This window comes from Somniosus microcephalus, chromosome 3 (assembly GCF_052327205.1).
Source record: "Somniosus microcephalus isolate GS21.2 chromosome 3, FLI_Smic_1.0, whole genome shotgun sequence".
Taxonomy (NCBI): Eukaryota; Metazoa; Chordata; class Chondrichthyes; order Squaliformes; family Somniosidae; genus Somniosus; species Somniosus microcephalus.
In genome coordinates, this window is record NC_140989.1 from 254,840,329 (window position 1) to 254,864,895 (window position 24,567).

The 24,567-nt window shown below is 43.6% G+C and overlaps 1 protein-coding gene across 3 annotated transcripts in view; it reads right to left on the minus strand.

The window, feature by feature from the left end:
• The window catches only part of LOC147121851 (ral guanine nucleotide dissociation stimulator-like 1), a 164,627-nt gene that overhangs the window by 49,681 nt on the left and 90,379 nt on the right, over positions 1 to 24,567 (minus strand). The window contains exon 2 of one of the 3 annotated variants that reach the window (XM_085982358.1): positions 11,427 to 11,501. The exons of the other annotated variants lie outside the window; for them this stretch is intronic. Coding sequence (XP_085838484.1) covers positions 11,427 to 11,501 — 75 coding nt within the window. The remainder of the gene's footprint in view (positions 1 to 11,426; positions 11,502 to 24,567) is intronic. 3 annotated transcript variants of the gene reach the window in all.

Genomic DNA, 24,567 nt, shown 5'->3' on the forward strand with positions numbered 1-24,567 from the left:
CAATGGTTATCCCTCAACCAGCACCTAAAAACAGATTATCTGGTCATTGTCACATGGCTGTTTGTGGGGCCTTGCTGTGCGCAAATTTGCTGCCACGTTTCCGACATTACAAAAGTGACCACACGTCAAAAGTACTTCATTGACTGTAAAGTTCTTTGGGATATCCCGAGGTTGTGAAAGGCACTATATATATACACAAGTTCTTTCTCTTTTTTAAATAGTCACTTCAGAAAGCAGCAGAAAAAGAAAAAAAGGGTACAGTTTACCAAGAGCGGAAGTGTTTAACAGAGTTACAGATCACAGATATCAAAACCCAAAATGCTTTAGGAAACTAGGTCGGTATCTCTGTTCAATATGTCTGTTTTCACTGTGGGTGGGAATACTAAAAAAAAAATTCCATGAGGTACAAAGGCTAGAAGACAAATATCACAAAATCTTCAAAAACAGAGAAAGACTAGAAAAATAGAACTAGATGAAGAGTTAAATTTTTCTACTCAAACAATATAAAAGTAACGTCAAAATGAAGATAACCATGACACACACACGTAGGATGAAGTCAGTCAGCAGTGTTTGTTTGGAAGTGTGTTTCCAGGGACCAATGTATGACACAGCGAAAGCCAAGTGTCCATCGCCATTGTTTATTACACAACATTGCACATGGGGAATTTGGTTAAATCTGTTTACTGCTGTTTTTAACTCTATGGTTCAGGGCTAGGGTGGGAGAGAGGGAAATGCATTGGCATCGTGTGCAATTTTACAGTAAGGGATGCCTGATCTCTCACTTCCTGTTGGTGGATGGGAACGTTGAAGGTCATGATGCTCAACTGCAACATGACTATGGGGCAGGCTCGATGGACCAACTGGTCGTTTCCTGTCGCTCAGTTTTTTTAATGCTCAGATGCTCCCAGGAGGTAATTAATATAGTTTAAGTGTTGTATTTGAATGGACGGTAGGAGGTCATAGCTTACTGCAGCAATTGACTGGACAAGTATTTTTTTCCCCTTAATTCAGAAGGGTTTGTAACATTTGCTGAACTAAAGTCAAATTATAGAATCAAAAACATGAACATAATAGTTTACAAAATGTCTTTACTCAGCATGTAATGTTTGCTACAATGGCAGATTGAGCTCTTAGCTGGATTTACTTTTCATTTGTGGAACGGTGTGGTGTCAAGAGGAAATGAGTGACCTAGTTTGATGCACCTTGGAATGTAAACAGAATTTATTACAACCAGAAAGAAACAGATGATAAAAATCAGACAAAACCATAGGATCCATAAATCCAATGCACTCGCACCTTATCCAATAGATCACATCTTCAACAGAATTCAGCAGTTATGTCTTCACCTATACAAGGACTAGTAGCCACCCCAATTCTGAAGCATGCAAAAGGATAGAGGACATATCTTGTAGGGTCATCTTCATTCATCAAATGATATAGGATTACAACATGGCTTGATGGGTTCTGGGCAAACCATTGTGCAGAGTAAACATGTACAATTGTAATCATGACATTACAGATAGGCAGTGCCACATGTCTCTTATTCCAGTGTTGTATATAAAGTTCCAGAGCCTTGCACCAGTTTGTTTTGACCTGAAGCCAATATGAAATTAACCAAGCACTTACCATTCTAGAGATACTACAGAATATAGAGGGCATCACAAGATAAGATGAACTGGTTTAATACACCACTGGACAAAATCATCTTCATTTTGTTAAAAGCTCTGAACAGATGCCACAATCACAAGATGGCAAGTTCAGAAAGGCAGCCACAGCCTTTTGATCGCAGATTTCCAGTATTAAAAAAAAATCCATTCCAGGATGTGGGTGGTGCTGGCAAAGCCAGCATTTATTGCCATCCCTAGTTGCCCTAGAGAAGGTGGTGGTGAGCCATCTTCTTGAACCGCTGCAGTTCGTGTGGTGAAGGTACACCCACAGTCCTGTTAGGTAGGGAGTTCCAGGATTTTGACCCAGCGACAGTGAAGGAACGGTGATATACTTCCAAGTCAGGATGGTGCGTAACTTGGAGAGGAACTTGCAGGTGGTGGTATTCCCACACGCCTGCTGCCCTTGTCCTTCTAGGTGGAAGAGGTTCCGGGTTTGGGAGGTGCTGCTGAAGAAGCCTTGGCGAGTTGCGATAGTGATCTTATAGATGGTACCCTCTGCAGCCATGGTGTGCCAGTGGTGGAGGGAGTGAATGTTGAAGGTACCAGCCCTACTGCCCTCCCACTAGAACATCTCGTCATTTCTTAAAGAAATGTAGAAAAAAGTGTCTTATACTGGATGAAAACCACACACAATCTCCTAGCAACAAAAGCATTGGTTCAATGAGCAAGTGGCATAAATTTTAATCCACTGCTTTGGGTTGGTTGGCAGCTTTGAAATTTCTGCTCACCATTTAAAGCTGAAGTTAGCACTTGTGTCCAGTTGAGTTTCTTCAGTCCTAACAAAATTAAATATACTCTACACTTTCTCTTCTGCAGTTTACATCCCTTGACTAGACAGCAAGGCCCTTTGAATATGAATCCCCATACAAACACTTTTGGTACCTTCAGGTCTCCTTTCAAACTTCATAATTACACTTTGTTAAGTACAGCACACCACAGATACAAAGCTGAACCAGCAAGAGTGATGACTGTGTATTCTGGTGAACTTAATGATCTAAAAGGAGCAGATCCTCTAAAGCAGCAACGAGATAACCATGACAACACTCAATACTAACAAGGCACATCAAACAAGTGATAACAGGGCTCCTGGAACAAGTGACATCAACATAATATTAATAAACCACAAGTGGAAACTGTGGACATAAACGCAGGGAAAGCAACTGATAACAAATATTACATTAAGGAGAAATCAAAACTAAGACAATACCCTCACTCCCTGGGGAACACGAACAGCGAGGAGGCCAACTTAAATGTGGTTAGAATTTTTTTTTTTTTTTTTTTAAAAAGCATGTAACTGCAGGTTGAGAGGAGATTTGATATAGGTGTTCAAAATCATGAGGGGTCTGGACAGAGTAGATAGAGAGAAACTGTACCCATTGGCGGAAGGGCGGAGAGCCAGAGGACACAGATTTAAAAGGTGATTGGCAGAAGAACCAAAGGCGAATGAGGAACAACTTTTTTATGCAGCGAGTGGTTAGGATCTGGAATGCACTGCCTGAAAGGGTAGTGAAGGCAGATTCATAAGAACATAAGAAATAGGAGCAGGAGTAGGCCAATCGGCCCCTCGAGCCTGCTCCGCCATTCAATAAGATCATGGCTGATCTGATCCTAACCGCCAATCCACTATCACAGAACCATCTCCTGAATCTAACAGAATTAGACACACGAAATAGGAGCAGGATCAGGCTACACGGCCCCTGGGCCCGCTCCGCTACCCACAGGGCCATGACCGATCCGAACCTAGACTCGTGTCCAAATTCCTGCCCGCTCCCCGTAACCCTCAATTCCCTTTACTTCTAGGAAACTGTCTATTTCTGTTTTAAATTTATGTAATGATGTAGCTTCTACAGCTTTTTGGGGCAGCATATTCCATGGACCTACCACCCTCTGAGTGAAGTAGTTCCTCCTCATCTCAGTTTTGAAAGAGCAGCCCCTTATTCTAAGACTATGCCCCCTAGTTCTAGTTTCACCCATCATCGGGAACATCTTCCTCGCATCCACCCAATCCAACCCCTTCACAATCTTATATGTTTCAATAAGATCGCCTCACATTCTTCTGAACTCCAATGAGTAGAGTCCCAATCTACTCAACTTCTCCTCATATGTCCATCCCCTCATCCCCAGGATTAACCGAGTGAACCTTCTTTGTACTGACTCAAGAGCAAGTATGTCTTTTCTTAAGTATGGGCACCAAAACTGTATGCAGTATTCCAGGTGCGGTCTCACCAATACCTTGTACAACTGAAGCAATACCTCCCTATTTTTATATTCTATCCCCCTAGCAAGGAAAGCCAACATTCCATTGGCCTTCTTAATCACTTGCTGCACCTGCATACTAACCTTTTGAGTTTCGTGCACCAGGACCCCCAGATCCCTTTGTACTTCAGTACTTTCCAGTTTCTTGCCATTAAGATAATAACTTGCTCTACGATTTTTCCTGCCAAAGTGCATAACCTCACACTTTCCAGTATTGTATTCCATCTGCCAAATCTCTGCCCACTTACTTAGCCTGTCTATGTCCTCGTGCAGGTTTTTTATGTCTTCCTCACTCACTACTTTCCCTCCCATCTTAGTATCATCTGCAAACTTTGATATGTTACACTCGGTCCCCTCCTCCAAATCATTAATATAGATTGTAAAGAGTTGGGGACCCAGCACTGACCCTTGTGGAACACCACTAGTTACTGATTGCCAGTCTGAGAATGAACCATTTATCCCAACTCTCTGCCTTCTGTTAGATAGCCAATCCTCTATCCATGCCAGAATATTACCCCCAATCCCGTGATTTTTTATCTTAAGCAATAATCTTGTGTGGCACCTTGACAAATGCCTTTTGGAAGTCTAAATACACTACGTCCACTGGTTCCCCTTTATCCACCCTATATGTTACTTCCTCAAAGAACTCCAGCAAATTTGTCAAACACGACTTCCCCTTCATAAAACCATGCTGACTTTGTCCTATTAAATTATGATTATCCAAATGTCCTGTTACTGTCTCCTTAATAATGGACTCCAAAATTTTACCTACCACAGATGTTAGGCTAACCGGTCTATAGTTTCCAGCCTTCTGTCTACTGCCCTTTTTAAATAAGGGTGTTACATTAGCAGTTTTCCAGTCTGCCGGGACCTTTGCCGAGTCCAGGGAGTTTTGGAAAATTATTACCAATGCATCCATAATCCCTACCGCCACTTCCCTCAAGACCCTAGGATGTAAGCCATCAGGTCCAGGTGACTTATCCGCCTGGAGTCCCATTATTTTACCGAGTACCACTTCCTTAGTGATTTTGATCGTGTTTAGCTCCTCCCCCCCTTTAGCCCCCTGTTTGTCCAGTGTTGGGATATTCTTAGTGCCTTCTACTGTAAAGACTGATATAAAATATTCATTCAGTGTTTTTGCCATCTCCATATTTCCCACCATTAATTTCCCGGTCTCATCCTCTAAGGGACCAACATTTACTTGAGCCACCCTTTTTCTTTTTATATAACTATAAAAACTCTTACTATCTTTTTTTATATATTTTGCTAATTTACTTTCATAATCTATCTTCCCTTTTTTAATCAATCTTTTTGTTATTATTCTTCGATCGTGGCGTTCAAAAAGGAATTGGATAAGTAACTAAAATTGGAGGGCTTCGGAGAAAGGGCGGATGGGGGTGTGAGACTAGCTGAAGTGCTCTTGCAGAAAGCCGGCATGGGCTCGACAGACCGAATGGCCTCCTTCTGTGCTGTAACCATTCTATGAAAGCTACTTTAGTTCATTAAATCATTAAAAGGATGGCAAATTGTCCTGTGCTACAGCTACAATATTAAAATGCACCAACATCCGCACCCACCTCCCCCCACAAATTGGCAACCGATATCATTCACAGCTATTGCGCAAAGCTATTCACCAGCTACAACAAGGAGGGCTCTTTAGCTGCCCAGCACATGGTCACATGGCAGGCATCCCATGCTGATTCTCTGTACAAATCTTCTGAATGACTGGTGGAAGAAGCCAACTGCTGCCCGCCACCAACCTTTGTTGAAATAATTGGCACAACTGCAGTCAGATTCCTGAGCAAGCAACTCTGTGCCTGGCTGCATCCCTGGAAAAATGCACACCAAGCAAATTCAACTGAACTGGAGGTGATTCACTCCTGGTAATAATAGTAAGCTTCAATACAGCCCTCAGCTCTCACAAGACAAAGCCAAAAAGCTTATTGCACAGTTGCCCTCTATTGAAGCCACGCAACCATATCCTCATTCTTCTTTTGGGAAGTAATCGTATCAAAAACAATGTTATTTTGTGCACAACACAATACACAAGAAGTTTCTGAATCGCCGCCAACCCTCTTCTAATGAATGGAATTACCATTGCACAAATCAGTTCTAAGTGAGACCAACTAGAGGTATCTTGGGTACTACTCTAAAGCAAGATTTTATACATATGCACACATGGATTGCCCATGCGGGTTCTCATTGCAAATCAGAGAATACGTGGTTTAATTCTATGTAACACATAATGGCCTGGAGTTTCTGCATGATTTCCACCCAGATAACAGAATCTGGGCGGGATGAAATTCAACAGCGCAAACGATCGCGGAATTTAAAGTGCAAGTGTGTTGCGGCTATCACCACTTTACACTGGGGTTTCCGGTGATCTTTTATGCTGTTTTTTCCCCTTCCTAGCAAATGGGCACCAAGAGCAATTGTAATACCTCACTGCGCTCAGATGATTCTTGCCCAGACCAGGAATCAAACAGAGAACCTTCTGCTCTGTTTTGCGTTAGTACAACAACCCACAGTTCATATACCCACTGAGCCATTTAAGGAGCAGCTGGTGGAGCTTAGGTAGTTTTACTAGATTAAACCACTTTTTAAAAAATGTGAAGTCAGGAAGCACTTTTTCCATACATAAAAGGGTTGCAATATTCAAGTTGGAGTGTTTTAACCCAAAATTCAGGCCCCTGACTACACAGTGCAGGTTTGGTGGTCTTTCCCATTGTGAGCATGTTAAAGAATCAGCCACATAACCTATTCAGAAAATTACACTGTCTCATGAAAGAATTCTGGCCTTATTAAAACATGACAAACTGGGTCTGGAAATCTAGAAACCGAACGATGAAAAAGCTGTGAAAGCATTCTGGCTAGAGATAAAATAGTTGTTGACACTGAATCAATAACCTTATTGAAACTGAAAGTTAAAGGCTCCGGCAGGCTGAACCTTTCGGAATGAAACAATGGTCCACCCTGTACAAGGTGTTCTAATTTACACTTCATAAAGAAGCACATAAAAGTAAGAAACATCTGCCTTCGTAAAAATGACATCAAGTAAAAAACACACCTGCCGTAACACCGTTTTTTATGGTAAACTTAGAACACCTAGAGAAGAGACATAATTCTGTAATGCTACCAGCTGAGGTGACTAAGAATTGCAGGGGTCAACAGAAAAATGACTAGAGATAATTAGCTTACATCAGCAGAAAACCTTAAAGGAAATACCACTGGAAAAGGGTATAAATATTGAACTCTCAAATGGGATATAGACTCGCTTTAAAGGGGCAAAGTGATTCTCGGCTTCAGAGGCGGCTCTGTGTCTACAACATTTTGTACCTCGGGGATCAAAGGTATTTGATTTTGGTGGATATCCTGAATAGAACTTTAAGAACTGTAAAACTGTAGCAAAGTTAAGATTTGAGAGTAAGGTTCTCTAATAGGATTGTTAAGCTTTCTCTTTTTGGAACTGTTAATGTTGCAATTGACTCACCAACTGTAAATTACATGTCGGTTCTTTAATAAATCTATATATTTTTAGAATTGTCTCACATAAGAATTCTGTATCAAACTCGCGAACTCAATCTCTGTACACTCTTTGGTGAGGAGTTGCAGAATTCTGGGGGAGTTTTCCGGGCCCTCAGAATATCTGGAACGTTACAGTCTAGCTAAACTTATTAAAAATGTGCTATCTGGAGGACGGTAACATTTTCAGGTTGTTCCTTTCCTTTAGGGAGAGACAGTCCGGACCTTTAGACCCAATTAAGCGACTTTAGGATTCGGCTACCTCAAACTTTAGTTGAAAGTGAACGTCTGAGGAATACGCCTGATCCGGGGTAGCCCTAAAGGGGCTAGGACTAGTAATTATCCCTTCAAGCATTCTTCCAACATCAGGATGTCAGAGCTTCACGGGACTTGAACACCAGCTTCCTAGAGATTGGTGTCTGTATACACTAAATTGGATTGGTCTTGCCAGCCTCCCAACAGAGGAAGTGAACAACGGGGGTTGGAGTCGTCGATGCAATATCAGTTCAAGGCAGCTCACCACCACCTTCTCCAGGGCAATTAGGGATGGGCAATAAATGCTGGCCTTGCTGGCGACGTCCACATCCCTTGAATGAAAAAAAAAGCGCGCCAGATCCCACAGTGATGCACACTGCTGGCTGAGCATGACATGAATGCAGAGCCAACATTGTTAGGCAGCATCGGCTCCTTGGTAGCAGTGAGGAGCCCGAACAAAGTGGATTTCCTCCCAACAGAAATCACCGGATTGCAGTCTGTAAACAAAATATAAACTCACAAAGGAAGCTTAAAGGAAACAAATGCTTATAATAGGACACAATGAATTACCTCAAGTTAAACAAGCCGGCTACGCACAAAACGTCAAAGGATATTAATTTTTATTACATAAACAGATCGTAGTGCATTAAACAACTGCTTTCATGTGTAGCCTGTGGCAAGAGATAAAGATTAATGCTCTCCCTCAAAAAAAATGCAAGCCTAAAAAAATTCTCCTAAAAGAGAATATGCGACATTTCGTTTAAATACGAGAGAAAGCATTAAGGCCAAAAAAAATTAGCGTAAATTGGAAGGGAATTGCCCAGCCCTCGCAACAAGAAATCAAGCAGATGTTGGGATGGGAAAGTGAGCGCATTTGCATACTAAGGGGGAAAAATTCGGTTGCGTAGCACCTCCCGTTAGCACCTGAGCGTGGTGATTTTTGCGCCACTCGCAAAATTGACCAGACATTTTGCGGTGGCACTAAACACTACGATCTCCTGCACCCGCGTGCAATGCCCCAGACCGGATATTGTGTGGCGCCCCCTGCCTTTCCAACTGCTGCTAGCAACGACAGGTAGAGGGAAACGTTTTGCAGTCGGGAAGGGGCTGGGGGAGCACGCTTTAAAGGCGGCCGCTTCCTCTCTTTTCTTGTTGGCAAAATATTTGGTACACGCAGGTTGAGGGGGAGAGATTTAACGCTGTTCTAAGGAGTTTTGGCCCTCGGCACCACTTTTGAGGTTACTAAGCGCCGAGCTCTTTCCCTGCGCCTATCCATTAGGGCATCCAACACAATTGCTTTAGAGGTCTCTCCAAGCCAAGATTCAAGGCTGCAATGAGCAGGGTGTGGCTGGCCAGCAAGATGGCCCCTTCCCTTTAAGAACTGGATGGCTCCAGTCTGTCTGGCTTCCATGGTAACTGACATCGCTTGAGCTTCGGTAGCGTTCTGAGGTAGCGCCTCGCTCCCTGACGTTAGCACCTTGAGTGGTGCGTAGCGCCTGATTTAGCGCTCAAATCACCTCTAGGGGCGAATTTTGCAGTCGGAGGCGATAATTAGCGCCAGGCGCTAAACTTTGCGCCCGGCCGATATTAGCGCCCCAAAATGGGCGGTACTGAATTTCTCCCCCTAAATATTTAGTGCTCAGTTAGTATTCTAACTAGCCTGATTCTGCATATTGGTGCCAAGGCACTAGTGTAACACGCTCCCCTAATTCCACTATTAACGTCGTCAGTATTTCACCCTGGTGTTACACAGCTCAAAACCTGATCGCCAAACCAACCTAAATCTGGAAGGATACATTAAAAAAAAAAAAAAGCTGTACTGCTGGCTACCCTCCTCCCCTCGCCCCACAGGTCAAACGGGCACCGTCAGAAATTATTCATGTTCCACTATTATGTTCTGTCGAAATCCTAGTGGAAAATAACTCGTGCCCACCAACAAGCCTCTCAAATTCCCTGGTGCACTGTAAAACTTTCTAAGTTAATGCTTTAGGGAATAAAAACAGCAATCAACCCTATGAGCTGGTATTCAGAGGAAGAAAAATTGCATGCCGCACTCTTTGGAAATGTGGGCAGTGATCTGAAGCAAGGCTTTCCTTCCGTCAGTCTCACAGGATTTTCCTCATGGTCGCTTCCATTTAAAGTGGTGTCACGGTTAGTCAGCAATTTCTACTGGACAAGTGTGGCTACAGTGGCACCATTTTAGTCAAAAACACCTCACATACACTCACAATACAGGTAAATGTACTTCACCTGTGTATAATTACTAAACATTTATCACCATTCAATAACCAAGGAAGCAAAGCACTCATTCAAAAAACACTTGCACAAACACACTGCTTTTCATCTTACCATTTTACCAATAAATGAACAAAAAATATAAATATTGAGGTCACATACCCTGTGACTGTGTCTATTACTCATTTTTCTTTTTACTAATCAGACATGCAGTTGGCCACATCTGGGCTCCCAAGTCACCACACGTGGCCAGTGGCTAATGTATTAGAGTCATAGAGTCATAGAGTCATAGAGTTTTACAGCACAGAAAGAGGCCCTTCGGCCCATCGTGTCTGCGCCGCCCATCCATCCCTGTCCAGTCTAATCCCATTTTCCAGCATTTGGTCCATAGCCTTGTATGCAATGGCATTTCAAGTGCTCATCCAAATGCTTCTTGAATGTTGTGAGGGTTCCTGCCTCTACCACCCTTTCAGGCATTGAGTTCCACATTCCAACCACCCTCTGGGTGAAAAAGTTCCTCCTCAAATCCCCTCTAAATCTCCTGCCCCTTACCCTGAATCTATGCCCCCTTGTTATTGACCCCCCTACTAAGGGGAAAAGTTCCTCTTTGTCTACCCTATCTATGCCCCTCATCATTTTGTACACCTCAATCAGGTCCCCCCTCAGCCTTCTTTGCTCCAAGGAAAACAACCCCAGCCTGTCCAGCCTCTCTTCATAGCTGAGGCGCTCCATCCCAGGTAACATCCTGGTGAATCTTCTCTGCACCCTCTCCAAAGCAATCACATCCTTGGGCAACACTGATTTAATGTAACTGGGCCACATGCACACATCTGCATTTCACCGTAGGAAGCAGATGTTTCAGTCTGTCCCATCACAGCTGACTTGGTTTGCTGCAGTCAGTCCAATCAGCAACTGGGCACAATAATTCATCGAGTGCCTTGTGGAAACGAGGCAAACGACTGACCAAAAAAACCCACATTTTTTAATACACGCCTGAGCAAACCGACTGTAACTAAAATAATTCAGGCCACATGAAATTAATGACAAACTGTGAAAGAGTGTGCAGCAAGGTTGGACAAATGTCACCATTTTTACATAGCAGGATTCAAAATGAAGCACAAGCACATGTCCCAAGATGAGAAATGGAACTTTCTTGAATGTTTGGGGGGTGGGGCCCACAGCACCTCGCTATTGAAATGCCAAAACACAAAATCGCTGGAGTGGTTTACCCACATCGGAGTAGGTGTGGCTGTTGTTGTCAAAACAACAAATTAGGTTAAAAGCTGCTTTGCGGATGTTCTAGAAGATTCGTTCATCTGTCACGAGCAATGGGACAGATCACGATGGCTCCCTAGCATCCTGACCCAGACATTACTGGCGAGTAGACATTTAGTACCAGTCTCCCATTACAGCAACAAAAAACACACTGTCAACCACACACATTAACTGGATTGATAAATCAGGAAGCTTCACAACAGCGCAATAGAATACCTTAGGCAACAGCTTCTTTGATTTGGAATGTCTTTTGAATTTACGACACATATTGTTCACTTTTAGTACTGGGCTCTGAAAAGAAAGACAAAGACTGTAAATCAGGTGTGTGACGGAGTTTGGCCCATGAGGGAATAATATATTCACTAGAAATAACTAAATATTACTTTTTCCTCCCCCGCTGAAGGTATTTTGACTCCTTGGTGTGATACAGCTCCACAGGGACCAGTCTCTACTATCGGCCATTATGCACGGGTGACCTTGGACTGTGGAGGAGGTCAATGGGCCCCCCCAACAGGGGTCGTCTCTGGACGGAGTGGGTTTCCCTGGCCAACATTCCTTTCCCTAACCCAGAGATGCCGAGGCCAATTCTAGCACTTGTATTGCCATGCCAGTGGACAGCAGCGAACTCAGCACAGACATGGGGCCTTTGCAGTCTGTATAGCTCCTTTCTCCCACCCTCCCTTACACCTCTGAAGTGTCTTGGGGCATTTTGCTACATTAATAGGCACTAAATAAATGCAAGTTGTTGCTGTTCACTGGTAACCCTCCCGAGGCGGAAACACGGCAGCACTTTTTTAAAAATAAGTAGAGAAAAGAAAGAACGTGCATTTATATCGATATTTATGACTTCAGTACGTCCCAAAGCACTTTACAGCCAGCTTTATACTTTTTGAAGCGTAGTCACTAAAATGTAGGAAACACGGCAGCCAATTTGCACACAGCAAGGTCCCACAAACAGCAATGAAGTAATGGCCAGTTCATCTGATTTTTAGATGTTGGTCGAGAGATAAATACTGTCCAGGACACCAGGAGAAACTCCCCTGCACTTCTTCGAATAGTGCCATGGGATCTTTCACGCCTTCCTTGGGGGGGGGGGGGGGGGGAGGAAACAGTTGAAAGGGATCTGTAAACCATTGGAGCCTGAAATCAACAGTATAAATGTGAATTAGAGAAACAAAAAACATTAAATGATTCCACTCTCCAACTCCTGCCTGAAAAGTGGCAATAGGTTAGTGTACGATTGGTAGTATGAAAAGTGTCAGTGCATCTCTGGAATGAGTGACTCCATGAAGGCATCCTGACTGAAAGGCAAGGACAATGTAGGAGTTTATGAGTGGGTAGATTCTACAGAAAGCAACAGACTTGCTAAGTAGTAGACTGTAGGAGCAAGACATTTGCGACTAATCAGATAGGTGATTCATCTCCCACCGACTCAACAGCTAGACTCTTTATTACAGTAATTACAGAGCCATAATGTGCATCAGAGTCTTCAGGTAGGTGTTTTCTCCACTCTTTCCCCCCCCCCTCCCCCAAAATAAATGCACAACATAAAAAGGGTTGAGTCCTTTATGCTGAACATACTTCCCTTCTTTCAACAGACGTAGCCCAATAGCCAACCGTTCAGTGTTTATATGCTGCAATGAGCATGGCAAATTGCACACAACACAATTCGTACAGCTCAGTGAAATACTGGCACCACCTAGGGCGATGAAAGCACGCATTTACTCTTGGGCATGTTAGTGTCTGCTGCACTGGGAAACCCAGTCTTCAAAACTCAAGTAACCTGGTACTGTGCTAATCATTTCTGTTACTGGAATCATCAAAAATTAAGTATTCAGGCCTCTCCAATAGCACTTCATTAAATGCAGCTTCTTCATTTTATTGCACTCTACTGCATGTATATATGTTGCCAGTTTGGTCTTCATTTTTTAATGACCCAATATCCAGTAAAATTAGTCCCCACACTCCCCCTAACAACTGACAATTTCTACAATCAATCCCCAGTTTTAAAATTTGTTCTTGGGACATGGGTGAAGCTGGCAATGCCGCATTTATTGCCCAGTTACAACTAACGTTAGCGGATTTTGCTTATATACAGATTTCCCACCTTTTAATTGTTCCCCAAAACACACAAACATCTTTTCTATGGCTGTTGAGAATTTCAACAAATGTGGCATGGAAGGAGGAAGAGTTGTTATCTCAAGTCGCACACATATTGGCAAACAACCACAATATTCTAAGCTAGCGGTTTTCATTTTGTTGAGGGACACAGTCTCAAGTGCTGCCTTGTTGAGTAATATTCTAGCATGGTTCACCATGGAATGATGGCACATGGGTCTGCACCCACATTGTGATCTGAAACATGCCAGCGAGGTAATAGGCCGAGAACTTTCCCACAGGAAGTGTCTGTGGGGGCAGGGTGATACTGCAGAGTTGGTACAGGTCCAGGTCCTATAGGGTTTAGCAAGTCTTAGTTTGTTCTAGCGAGTCTTTTAGTTTACTCAATGAACAGTGAGAATATGCCTCTCAATTCTCCCATCACCTCCATCCCCACCCCCTTTCAAAGCATTCCTTTACTTTTTCTTCATCAAACAGCAAGGAGGACGACAGTGGACTACACTCAATCTGTTGCAAATGGAAGTTGACAGACTTGTAACAACAGCTTACATTTATATAGCGCCTTTAACATAGTAAAGCGTCCCAAGGCGCTTCCCAGGAGAGTAATCGGGGAAAAAAATGACACCAAGCCAAAGAGAGAGAAATTAGGACAGTTGACCAAATGCTTGGTCAAAGAGGTACGTGTTATGAACTTTCTTAAAGGAGGAGAGTGAAGTGGAGAGTTCTAGGGAGGGAATTCCAGAGTTTAGGGCCTAGACAGCTGAAGGCACGGCCCCCAATGGTGGGATGAAGGAAGTGGGGGCATGGACAAGAGGCCAGAGTTGGAGGAATGCAGAGTTCGCAGAGGGCTGTAAGACTGGAGGGGGTTACAGAAAGGAGAGGGGGGGGGGCAAGGCCATGGAGGAATTTTACATAGAAAGAAAAAAAACTTTTCTATAGCGCCTTCCACGACCACTGGACGTCTCAAAGCGCTTTACAGCCAATGAAGTACTTTTGAAGTGTAATCACTTGACCAGATAATCTGTTTTTGTTATGTTGGTTGAGGGATAAATATTGGCCAGGACACCAGGGATAACTCTCCTGCTGGGATCTTTTACGTCCACCTGAGGGGGCAGACGGGGCCTTGGTTTAACGTCTCATCCGAAAGACGGCACCTCTGACAGTGCAGCACTCCCTCAGCACTGCACTAGAGTGTCAGCCTAGCTTCGTGTGCTCAAGTCACTGGAGTGGGACTCGAACCCACAACCTTCTGACCTAGAAGCGAGTGTGCTACCCACTGAGCCACAGCTGACACTGTAACATAGAACAGGAATAGGCCATTCAACAGCTTGTTCCATCATTCGACTAGATCACAGCTGATCTGCACCTCAATTCCATTTACTCGCCTTTTATCCATATCCCTGGATACCCTTACCCAACAATAATCTGTCGATCTCAGTTTTAAAATTCCAATCGACGCAGCAGCTAGTGCCCTTTTTCTGTTGGGGGGGGGTGGAGGGCGAAAAAAAGAGAATTCCAGATTTCCACTACCCTTTGTGCGAAGAAGTGCTTCCTGATTTCACTCCTGAATGGCCGAGTTAATTTTAAGATTGTGGCCCCTTGTACTAGATTCCACCATCTGAGGAAGCAACAACTCTGCTTACAACCCCAGGTGAACAGGAAGGCCAGATACAAAGAGCAGACACACAGCTTCTGGGCCTCACTAGGATTACCACACCTCAAAATGGCTGCATTTACACTGTGCACAATGTTTCACTTGAGTGACATTTGAGCCAATGACTGAACCAAGGTAGTTATTTCAACATAATTTCCTTTTAATTACAAATGTCTGCACCCCTTTTCCATCTCCTTCACCCAAAGAAAAGTGTTGATGAATTTCATGCTCAAGGTGGTAAAGGATATAAACATGAAGTCAACAGGCAGGAAAGGCCAGCTGGTCCATCAAGCCTGCCCCACACCCCATGATGGCTGAAGCATCATGACTAGACTCTTAACACACCCACCCCCCCCCCCCCCCACCACAGCCATGTAATCTCCTGGGAGAGGAAAACAAAAACAACAAAAAACCCAGAACAGATCCAGGGCTAATAGCAGAAAAGATACTCTGCAAAATTCTTCTTTCAGAAGTGGCATTTGGAGAACACAGTTTCAAACAAAACGAGTATGTTCGTGTTCTCGGTCCCCATGGAAAGTCGAGTTCACACATGTGGGATGTAGGAACCATAGTAGAGGTTGGTGGAACCAAGAAATATTTGGTTGAAATTGGTGATAACATCCAAGGTGTTCATATAGATCAAATGATCTCTGCTATGAAAATAAGATTTTGTGACTGGAAGGCTGTTTCCAGTGGAGTGCCGCAGGGCTCAGTACTAGGTCCCTTGCTTTTTGTGGTACATATCAACGATCTTGACTTGAATATAGGGGTTATGATTAAGAAGTTTGCAGATGATACTAAAATCGGCTGTCTGGTTGATACTGAAGAAGTAAGTTGTAGACTGCAGGAAGAAAGTAATAAATTGGTCAGGTGGGCAGAACAGTGACAAATGGAATTCAATCCGGAGAAGTGTGAGGTAATGCATTTGGGGAGGACCAACAAGGAAAGGGAATACACATTAAATGGTAGGACACTGAGTAGTGTAGAGGAACAAAGGGACCTTGGAGTGCATGTCCACAGATCCCTGAAGGTAGCAGACCAATTAGATAAGGTGGTTAAGAAGGCATATGGAATGCTTGCCTTTATTAGCTGTGGCATAGAATACAAGAGCAGGGGGGTTATGCTTCAACTATATAAAACACTAATTAGGCCTCAGCTAGAGTACTGCGTCCAGTTCTGGTCACCACATTACAGGAAAGATGTGATTGCCCTAGAGAGGGTACAGAGGAGATTTACAAGGATGTGCGTCGGCGGGAACTCAGCGGCAGCAGCGGGGCTATAAAAGTCCCAGAGACCAGGTAAGGCCTACCAGTCTCCAGTCTGGGAACTCGGAGGGAAGGAGAGAGGGAAAAAGTAATCCAAGTGTGACGTCACCAGAAAGCGGGTAAGTGATTGGTTGGTAAGTATTTCTCCCTTTTGAAGCTTAAATCTCTTTGGTTTATAGTTTCTAAGGTGTGATATTCACCATCTAGAATCAGGGCAGAGGGTTTTTAAGAATAATATTAATAAATTTAATTAATTACATAGAATGGGAGATCAGGTGATGTGTTGCTGCTGCAATATGTGGGAGCTGGTGGACACCATTGATGCTCACGGTGATCGCATTTGCAGTAAGTGTTGGCTGCTCGAGGAATTCCGGCTCCGTGTTGAAGAGCTGGAGTCCGAGCTTCAAACACTGAGACACATCAGGGAGGGGGGAGAGTTACCTGGACTCTGTGTATCACAAGGTAGTCACACCAATTAGATTAATTAATTCAGATGTAGTCCGTGGCCAGGGTCAGGATGGTGTGACTAGAAGTGAGGCAGGTACGGGGATCCAGGAGGTAGTGTTGGAGGAGCCGCAGCCCTTGCACTTGTCCAACAGGTTCGAGGCTCTTACTCCCTGTGAGGATGGGAACAGGGACTGCGGGGAGGATGAGCAACCTGGCCACAGCACAGTGGAGCGGGGGTCCATTCAAGTGGGGGGGAGTTAAAAGAAATGTTGTAGTGGTAGGGGATAGTATCGTTAGGGGGATAGATAGAGTTCTTTGCAGCCGAGAGCGAGAGTCCCGAAGGCTGTGTTGCCTGCCCGGTGCCAGGGTTAAGGACATCTCCTCTGGACTGGAGAGAAACTTGGAGGGGGAGGATCCAGTTGTCGTGGTCCATGTTGGTACCAACGACATAGATAGGACAAGGAAGGAGGTTCTGCTGAGGGAGTGTGAGCAGCTAGGGGCCAAATTAAAAAGCAGAACCACAAGGGTACTAATCTCTGGATTATTACCTGAGCCACGAGCGAATTTGGCTAGGACAAATAAAATTACAGAGTTAAATGCGTGGCTCAAAGACTGGTGTGGGAGAAATGGGTTTTGCTTCCTGGGACACTGGCACCAGTACTGGGGCAGGAGGGAGCTGTTCCGTTGGGACAGGCTTCACTTGGCCAGTGCTGGGACTAGAGTCCTGGCAGATCATATAACTAGGGCTGTAGAGAGGGCTTTAAACTAACTAGTGGGGGGGAGGTTCCTAGAGAGCAAATAATAAAAATGACAACAGAGAAGGTCATAGACTTAGGTAGCAGTGGGGAAATTAAAAACCAGAGCATGTCAGGAAGGGGTAGAAGGTATGGAGTAAAAGGTAAAGTAATAAAAAGGGCAAAAGCAGGAACTAAGTGTCACAAAACATCTTTGAAAGTTCTCTATCTGAATGCACGTAGCATTTGTAACAAAATAGACGAGTTAATGGCACAAATAACTACATATGGGTATGATCTTGTGGCCATTACAGAAACATGGCTGCAGGGTGACAATGCCTGGGAATTAAACATACCAGGTTATTTAATGATCAGGAAGGACAGGCAGGAAGGAAGGGGAGGTGGGGTGGCTATGTTAATAAAGGAAGGAATCACTGTAATACAGAGAAATTATATTGGGTCAAAAGATCAGGATAATGAAACAGTTTGGGTGGAGGTAAGGAATAATAAGGGGAAAAAAAGACTAGTGGGCGTAGTCTATAGGCCTCCAAACAGTGGCAAATCTGTTGGACGGAGTATCAATCAGGAAATAGTTGAGGCTTGTAATAAGGGAACATCTATAATTATGGGGGATTTTAACTATCATATTAATTGGACAAATCAAATTGGGCAGGGCTGCCTTGAGGATGAGTTCATTGAGTGTATTAGGGATGGGTTTCTTGAGCAGTATGTAACTGAACCGACCAGGGGGCAAGCAACCTTAGATCTGGTCCTGTGTAACGAGACAGGATTAATTAAAAATGTCCTAGTAAAGGATCCCCTTGGAATGAGTGACCATAACATGGTTGAATTCCATATTCAAGTAGAGGGTGAGAAGGTTGGATCTCAAACAAGCGTGCTAAGCTTGAATAAAGGAGACTATGAAGGTATGAGAGCGGAATTGAGTAGAGTGGATTGGGAAAATAGATTAAAGGGTAAGACGATACATGATCAGTGTAATGATATCAGCAAATAGTGATGGTATTTGTCTGTGTTTGATTACTTATGTCTTACAGCATATTTGTCTGTGTTTTTGATTACTTGTGCCTGACCAGCAGAGGTCATGTGAGAGACAAGCAGTCCGGAGGAGTTTTACTTTCAGTTTCATTCTAGATGCATCACAGCATAGTGTGTTCTGTAAAAAGCTGTAGAAAGTCTTGAACAAGACTTTAGATTAAACAACATTCTCTTTCAGAAATGAGTCTTTATTGAACCCAAAAAGAAATCAAAACATGATGTCAGAAGTGGCTGAAAGAGAAAAAATCTGAAGTTAGCAACTTGATGGGACAGTGAAAGCAGTTGTGGCAAGTAAGCGAAATCAGCTCTCCACATGTTAGCAAGCCAGAAGAGAACATCGTTGCTTACCATTAGAGAATAGCTAACGAAGTGAAAAAATGGAAGGTTTACACCCACCGGCGACACTTCAATTAACAGGTAATGTGGCTGAAAATTGGAGAAGGTTCAAACAACGTTTAGAGTTGTATTTAGCAGCAATCGGAGCTGACAAGAAAAGTAATAAACAGAAATCGTCACTGTTCTTGCATGTCGTGGGTGATGAAGCGCTGGAGGTGTATAATAACTTCACATTCGCTGTTGATGGAGACAAAATGAAGCTCGATAAAATAATGGAACAGTTTGAGGCCTACTGCATACCTAAACGCAACGTGACCTTTGAGAGGCACAAATTTTTCACGTGTACAGAAAATCGGCGAGACTATTGATCAGTATGTGACTGAACTGAGAAACCGAAGCAAATCATGTGAATTTGGGGGACTGACAGACTCGCTGATAAAAGACAGACTGGTGTGTGGTATTCCAGATAATGGTCTAAGGGAATGACTGCTACGAGAGCAAGATCTAGACCTGGGAAAAGCCATAGCACTGTGTAGGGCTACAGAGACTGTGAAGTTGCAGGCAAAGGAGCTGTTCAGTGACAGTAGCTGCAACGTGGATGCAGTGAGTAAGAACGGACACAAACCGTTTAACAAAACGAGCGCCAATGTGAAAAAAGAGGCGTGGCCAGCGAACGAAAATGAAGAAAGAGACTGGATGTTGACACTAAAAGTGAATGACATACACATTCCATTTAAATTGGATACTGGAGCACAAGTTAATGTGATATCAGAGACCGATTTTAAGAGAATTAGACCCAGACCAAAGTTACATGGAATACAAGTGAAAGTGACCGGATACTCAGGTACTGATATACCAGTGAAAGGAAAATGCATTGTCAAAGTAACACACAAGGACAGAGAGCACACGCTAGCATTAATCGTGGTGCCAAAGGATGTGCAAGCCATACTAGGTTTAAAAGCCTGTGAGAGACTAAACCTGGTAAAGAGAGTCCTCGTTGTGGAAAGTGAAAGCGAGACAGTCTATGATGAACTGAATGTTGCGTACACACCGGGTAAGCTGATGTATACAGCAGACACGTTGTCCAGAGCTGTTGACCCAGGAGAGCCCGCAAACACAGTGAAAAGACTGAAGTACAAGGCAAAAGACAGCGGAACTGACTTCTACCAAAGCATGCTTGTATACCGCACAACGCCGCTCGAGTGTGGTATGTCACCAGCCCAACTCCTGATGGGACGTCGGCTAAGGTCAAACCTACCCATCCCGGAGAACCTCCTGAAAACAAAAGAGGGGGAGAAAGTGAGGAAGTTCAAAGAACAACCTGATCACGCAGCTGAGAACCAATCATCTGAGGCAACAACTCAGATTCAAGGACAATCAATCAGAAAATCCTCAAGACACGTGAAGCCTCCTGAGGGACTCATTGAGCAAATTTAAGGACTATTGTTAAAGAAGGAAGTAATGTTATCTTATTCTTTCTTCAAGTTCTAGTGTATTGACATATTTCATGTGAACACACAAAGCAAGGGTAAAAAACCTTGATCATGATAATGATAATGTAAGTTCATTAAATGTTGTTAGTTAAGAGTAAAATACTGTTGTTTTAAGAAAGGGAGATGTAATGATATCAGCAAATAGTGATGATATTTGTCTGTGTTTGATTACTTATGTCTTACAGCATATTTGTCTGTGTTTTTGATTACTTGTGCCTGACCAGCAGAGGTCATGTGAGAGACAAGCAGTCCGGAGGAGTTTTACTTTCAGTTTCATTCTAGATGCATCACAGCATAGTGTGTTCTGTAAAAAGCGGTAGAAAGTCTTGAACAAGACTTTAGATTAAACAACATTCCACTGAGAAGAAAAGGGTGTAAAAGAAAAGACAGCCATCCGTGGCTAAGTAAAGAAATTAAGGATAGTATTCGACTAAAAACAAGGGCATATAAGGTAGCCAAATCTAGCAGGAGGATAGAGGATTGGGAAAACTTTAAAAGGCAGCAAAAAATAACAAAAAGATTGATTAAGAAAGGGAAGATAGATTATGAAAGTAAATTAGCAAAAAATATAAAAACAGATAGCAAAAGTTTTTATAGTTATATAAAAAGAAAAAGGGTGGCTAAAGTAAATGTTGGTCCCTTAGAGGATGAGACCGGGAAATTAATGGTGGGAAATATGGAGATGGCAAAAACACTGAATGAATATTTTATATCAGTCTTTACAGTAGAAGGCACTAAGAATATCCCAACACTGGACAAACAGGGGCTAAAGGGGGAGGGGGGGGGGGAGGAGCTAAACACGATCAAAATCACTAAGGAAGTGGTACTCGGTAAAATAATGGGACTCCAGGCGGATAAATCACCTGGACCTGATGGCTTACATCCTAGGGTCTTGAGGGAAGTGGCGGTAGGGATTGTGGATGCATTGGTAATAATTTTCCAAAACTCACTGGACTTGGCAAAGGTCCCGGCAGACTGGAAAACTGCTAATGTAACACCCTTATTTAAAAAGGGCAGTAGACAGAAGGCTGGAAACTATAGATTGGTTAGCCTAACATCTGTGGTAGGTAAAATTTTAGAGTCCATTATTAAGGAGACAGTAACAGGACATTTGGATAATCATAATTTAATAGGACAAAGTCAGCATGGTTTTATGAAGGGGAAGTCGTGTTTAACAAATTTGCTGGAGTTCTTTGAGGAAGTAACATATAGGGTGGATAAAGGGGAACCAGTGGACGTAGTGTATTTAGACTTCCAAAAGGCATTTGACAAGGTGCCACACAAAAGATTATCGCTTAAGATAAAAAATCACGGGATTGGGGGTAATATTCTGGCATGGATAGAGGATTGGCTATCTAACAGAAGGCAGAGAGTTGGGATAAATGGTTCATTCTCAGACTGGCAATCAGTAACTAGTGGTGTTCCGCAGAGGTCAGTGCTGGGTCCCCAACTCTTCACAATCTATATTAACGATTTGGAGGAGGGGACCGAGTGTAACATATCAAAGTTTGCAGATGAAACTAAGATGGGAGGGAAAGTAGCAAGTGAGGAGGACATAAAAAACCTGCAAGGGGACATAGACAGGCTAAGTAAGTGGGCAGAGATTTGGCAGATGGAATACAATACTGGAAAGTGTGAGGTTATGCACTTTGGCAGGAAAAATCGTAGAGCAAGTTATTATCTTAATGGCAAGAAACTGGAAAGTACTGAAGTACAAAGGGATCTGGGGGTCCTGGTGCACGAAACTCAAAAGGTTAGTATGCAGGTGCAGCAAGTGATTAAGAAGGCCAATGGAATGTTGGCTTTCATTGCTAGGGGGATAGAATATAAAAATAGGGAGGTATTGCTTCAGTTGTACAAGGTATTGGTGAGACCGCACCTGGAATACTGCATACAGTTTTGGTGTCCATACTTAAGAAAGGACATACTTGCTCTCGAGTCAGTACAAAGAAGGTTCACTCGGTTAATCCCGGGGATGAGGGGATGGACATATGAGGAGAGGTTGAGTAGATTGGGACTCTACTCATTGGATTTCAGAAGAATGAGAGGCGATCTTATTGAAACATATAAGATTGTGAAGGGTTTGGATCGGGTGGATGCGGGGAGGATGTTCCCGATGATGGGTGAAACTAGAACTAGGGGGCATAGTCTTAGAATAAGGGGCTGCTCTTTCAAGACTGAGATGAGGAGGAACTACTTCACTCGGAGGGTGGTAGGTCCATGGAATATGCTGCCCCAAAAAGCTGTAGAAGCTACATTACATAAATTTAAAACAGAAATAGACAGTTTCCTAGAAGTAAAGGGAATTAAGGGTTACGTGGAGCGGGCAGGAATTTGGACATGAGACTAGATTCGGATCGGTCATGGCCCTGTGGGTAGCAGAGCGGGCCCAGGGGCCGTGTAGCCTGATCCTGCTCCTATTTCGTGTGTCTAATTCTGTTAGATTCAGGAGATGGTTCTATGATAGTGGATTGGCGGTTAGGATCAGATCAGCCATGATCTTATTGAATGGCGGAGCAGGCTCGAGGGGCCGATTGGCCTACTCCTGCTCCTATTTCTTATGTTCTTATGTTGCCGGGAGTAGAGAATCTTAGCTATGAAGAAAGACTGGATAGGCTGGGTTTGTTTTCCTTGGAACAGAGGAGGCGGAGGAGAGACCTTATTGAGGTGTATAAAATTATAAGGGCCATAGATAAAGTGGATAGAAAGGACCTATTTCCCTTAGCAGAGGGGTCAAAAACCAGGGGGTACAAATTTAAAATAATTGGGGGAAAGTTTAGAGGAGATTTGAGGGGAAATGTCTTCACCCAGAGGGTTGTGGGGGTCTGGAACTCGTTGCCTGAAAGGGTGGTAGAGGCAGGAACCCTAACCACATTTAAAAAGTATTTGGATTTACACTTGGGATGCGGTCACCTGCATAGTCCGATCAATCAATCTCCGATTGAAGTGGAAGTATTGAAAGCACAAAGGAGGTCATTAGTAAAAGACTTGCAGGAAGCCCAGACAGAGCGGGATGAATCTGAACACATGAAGAAGTCTCTTCAGGAAAGATGTCTGGAGTGGGAACAAAAGTCGAATAACGTCCAGATGGGTAAGGAGGAAGTAGAAGACCCTCTCGCTGGCCTAGATCAGGACGACACCGAATATTACCATGACCTATTGAGTGACACTGAATATTATAGTGACCTGGTCTGCCCAGCTTGTGATGAAAACTCCCAAAGTGCAGAAATCAGGATGAATCACTTAAAGTCTAAGGAACATAGGGAGATGGTGGCGCTACAGCTGGCAGCTGACAAGGGAGCCCAGAGAGTCTCCAAGAAGCAGAAAAGGAAAAGACGAAGCAGAAGACGATAACCATCTGAACCATTATCACCTCTACCAGATCACGCACGTGGTCCCTACGAACGGAGCCAAATCAGTTGGGAAGTAGGGAAACTTACCAAGGCAGTCCAGCTGTTTTTAAAAGTCAGCCATGCTGGTTCAGAAGTGACGGAAGTTCAAGCTGTTAAGTCAAAGGAAGGACTATTGGATGAGTCACTCTAGCTATGTGAACCGACTACACCACGGAGGCGTTGTCCGGACTGAGTCAAGACCAGAGACTGAATCTGTGAACTGTTCCCGCAGAGACTAATCCTGTGAACTGTGTTCCGCAGGAGACTATATCCGTGAATTGTTTTACATGAAGTTGAATATATGTTATGTTTAATGGGGAATAAGTATGTTGTAAGCTAAAAAGGGAGGATTGTAGTGTATGTACCCGCCTACCTTTAAGAGAACTATTTTAGGGTTGCACTACTTTCTTTTGGCTTCTGTATACTGTAATACCGATGGTGACCACACCGGTATATAAGTGTTGTGTAAGGATTTATTGGGCAGATTCGCCCTGACCTTCGAATAGTAAAGTCCTGTTAAAGTTACTCTTGTAGTCTGTGTATTAATTCACTATACAACCCACAGACTTTACAAACTGCTGTCCGTTATTTTAAATAAATGTGACGGACAAGTTTATGTGGAGTTTTCTGTGCGACCCCCCCCCCCCCCCCCCCCAATCACACACAGCGGTAACAATCCCAAACTGCTGAATCTACACAGTGGAGATAAAAGGTAAAACAACAGCCCCCTCAGTGGTTGCACGGCAGAATTGTCAAAAGTCTTGCTCCAAGCATTTGCGAGAGCTTTTACAAAAGTAAACACAGGCTGCTGGTCCTTTGCAGTGGCTGCAGGCTTCCATCAGTATGCTATGGAGAGCATCCC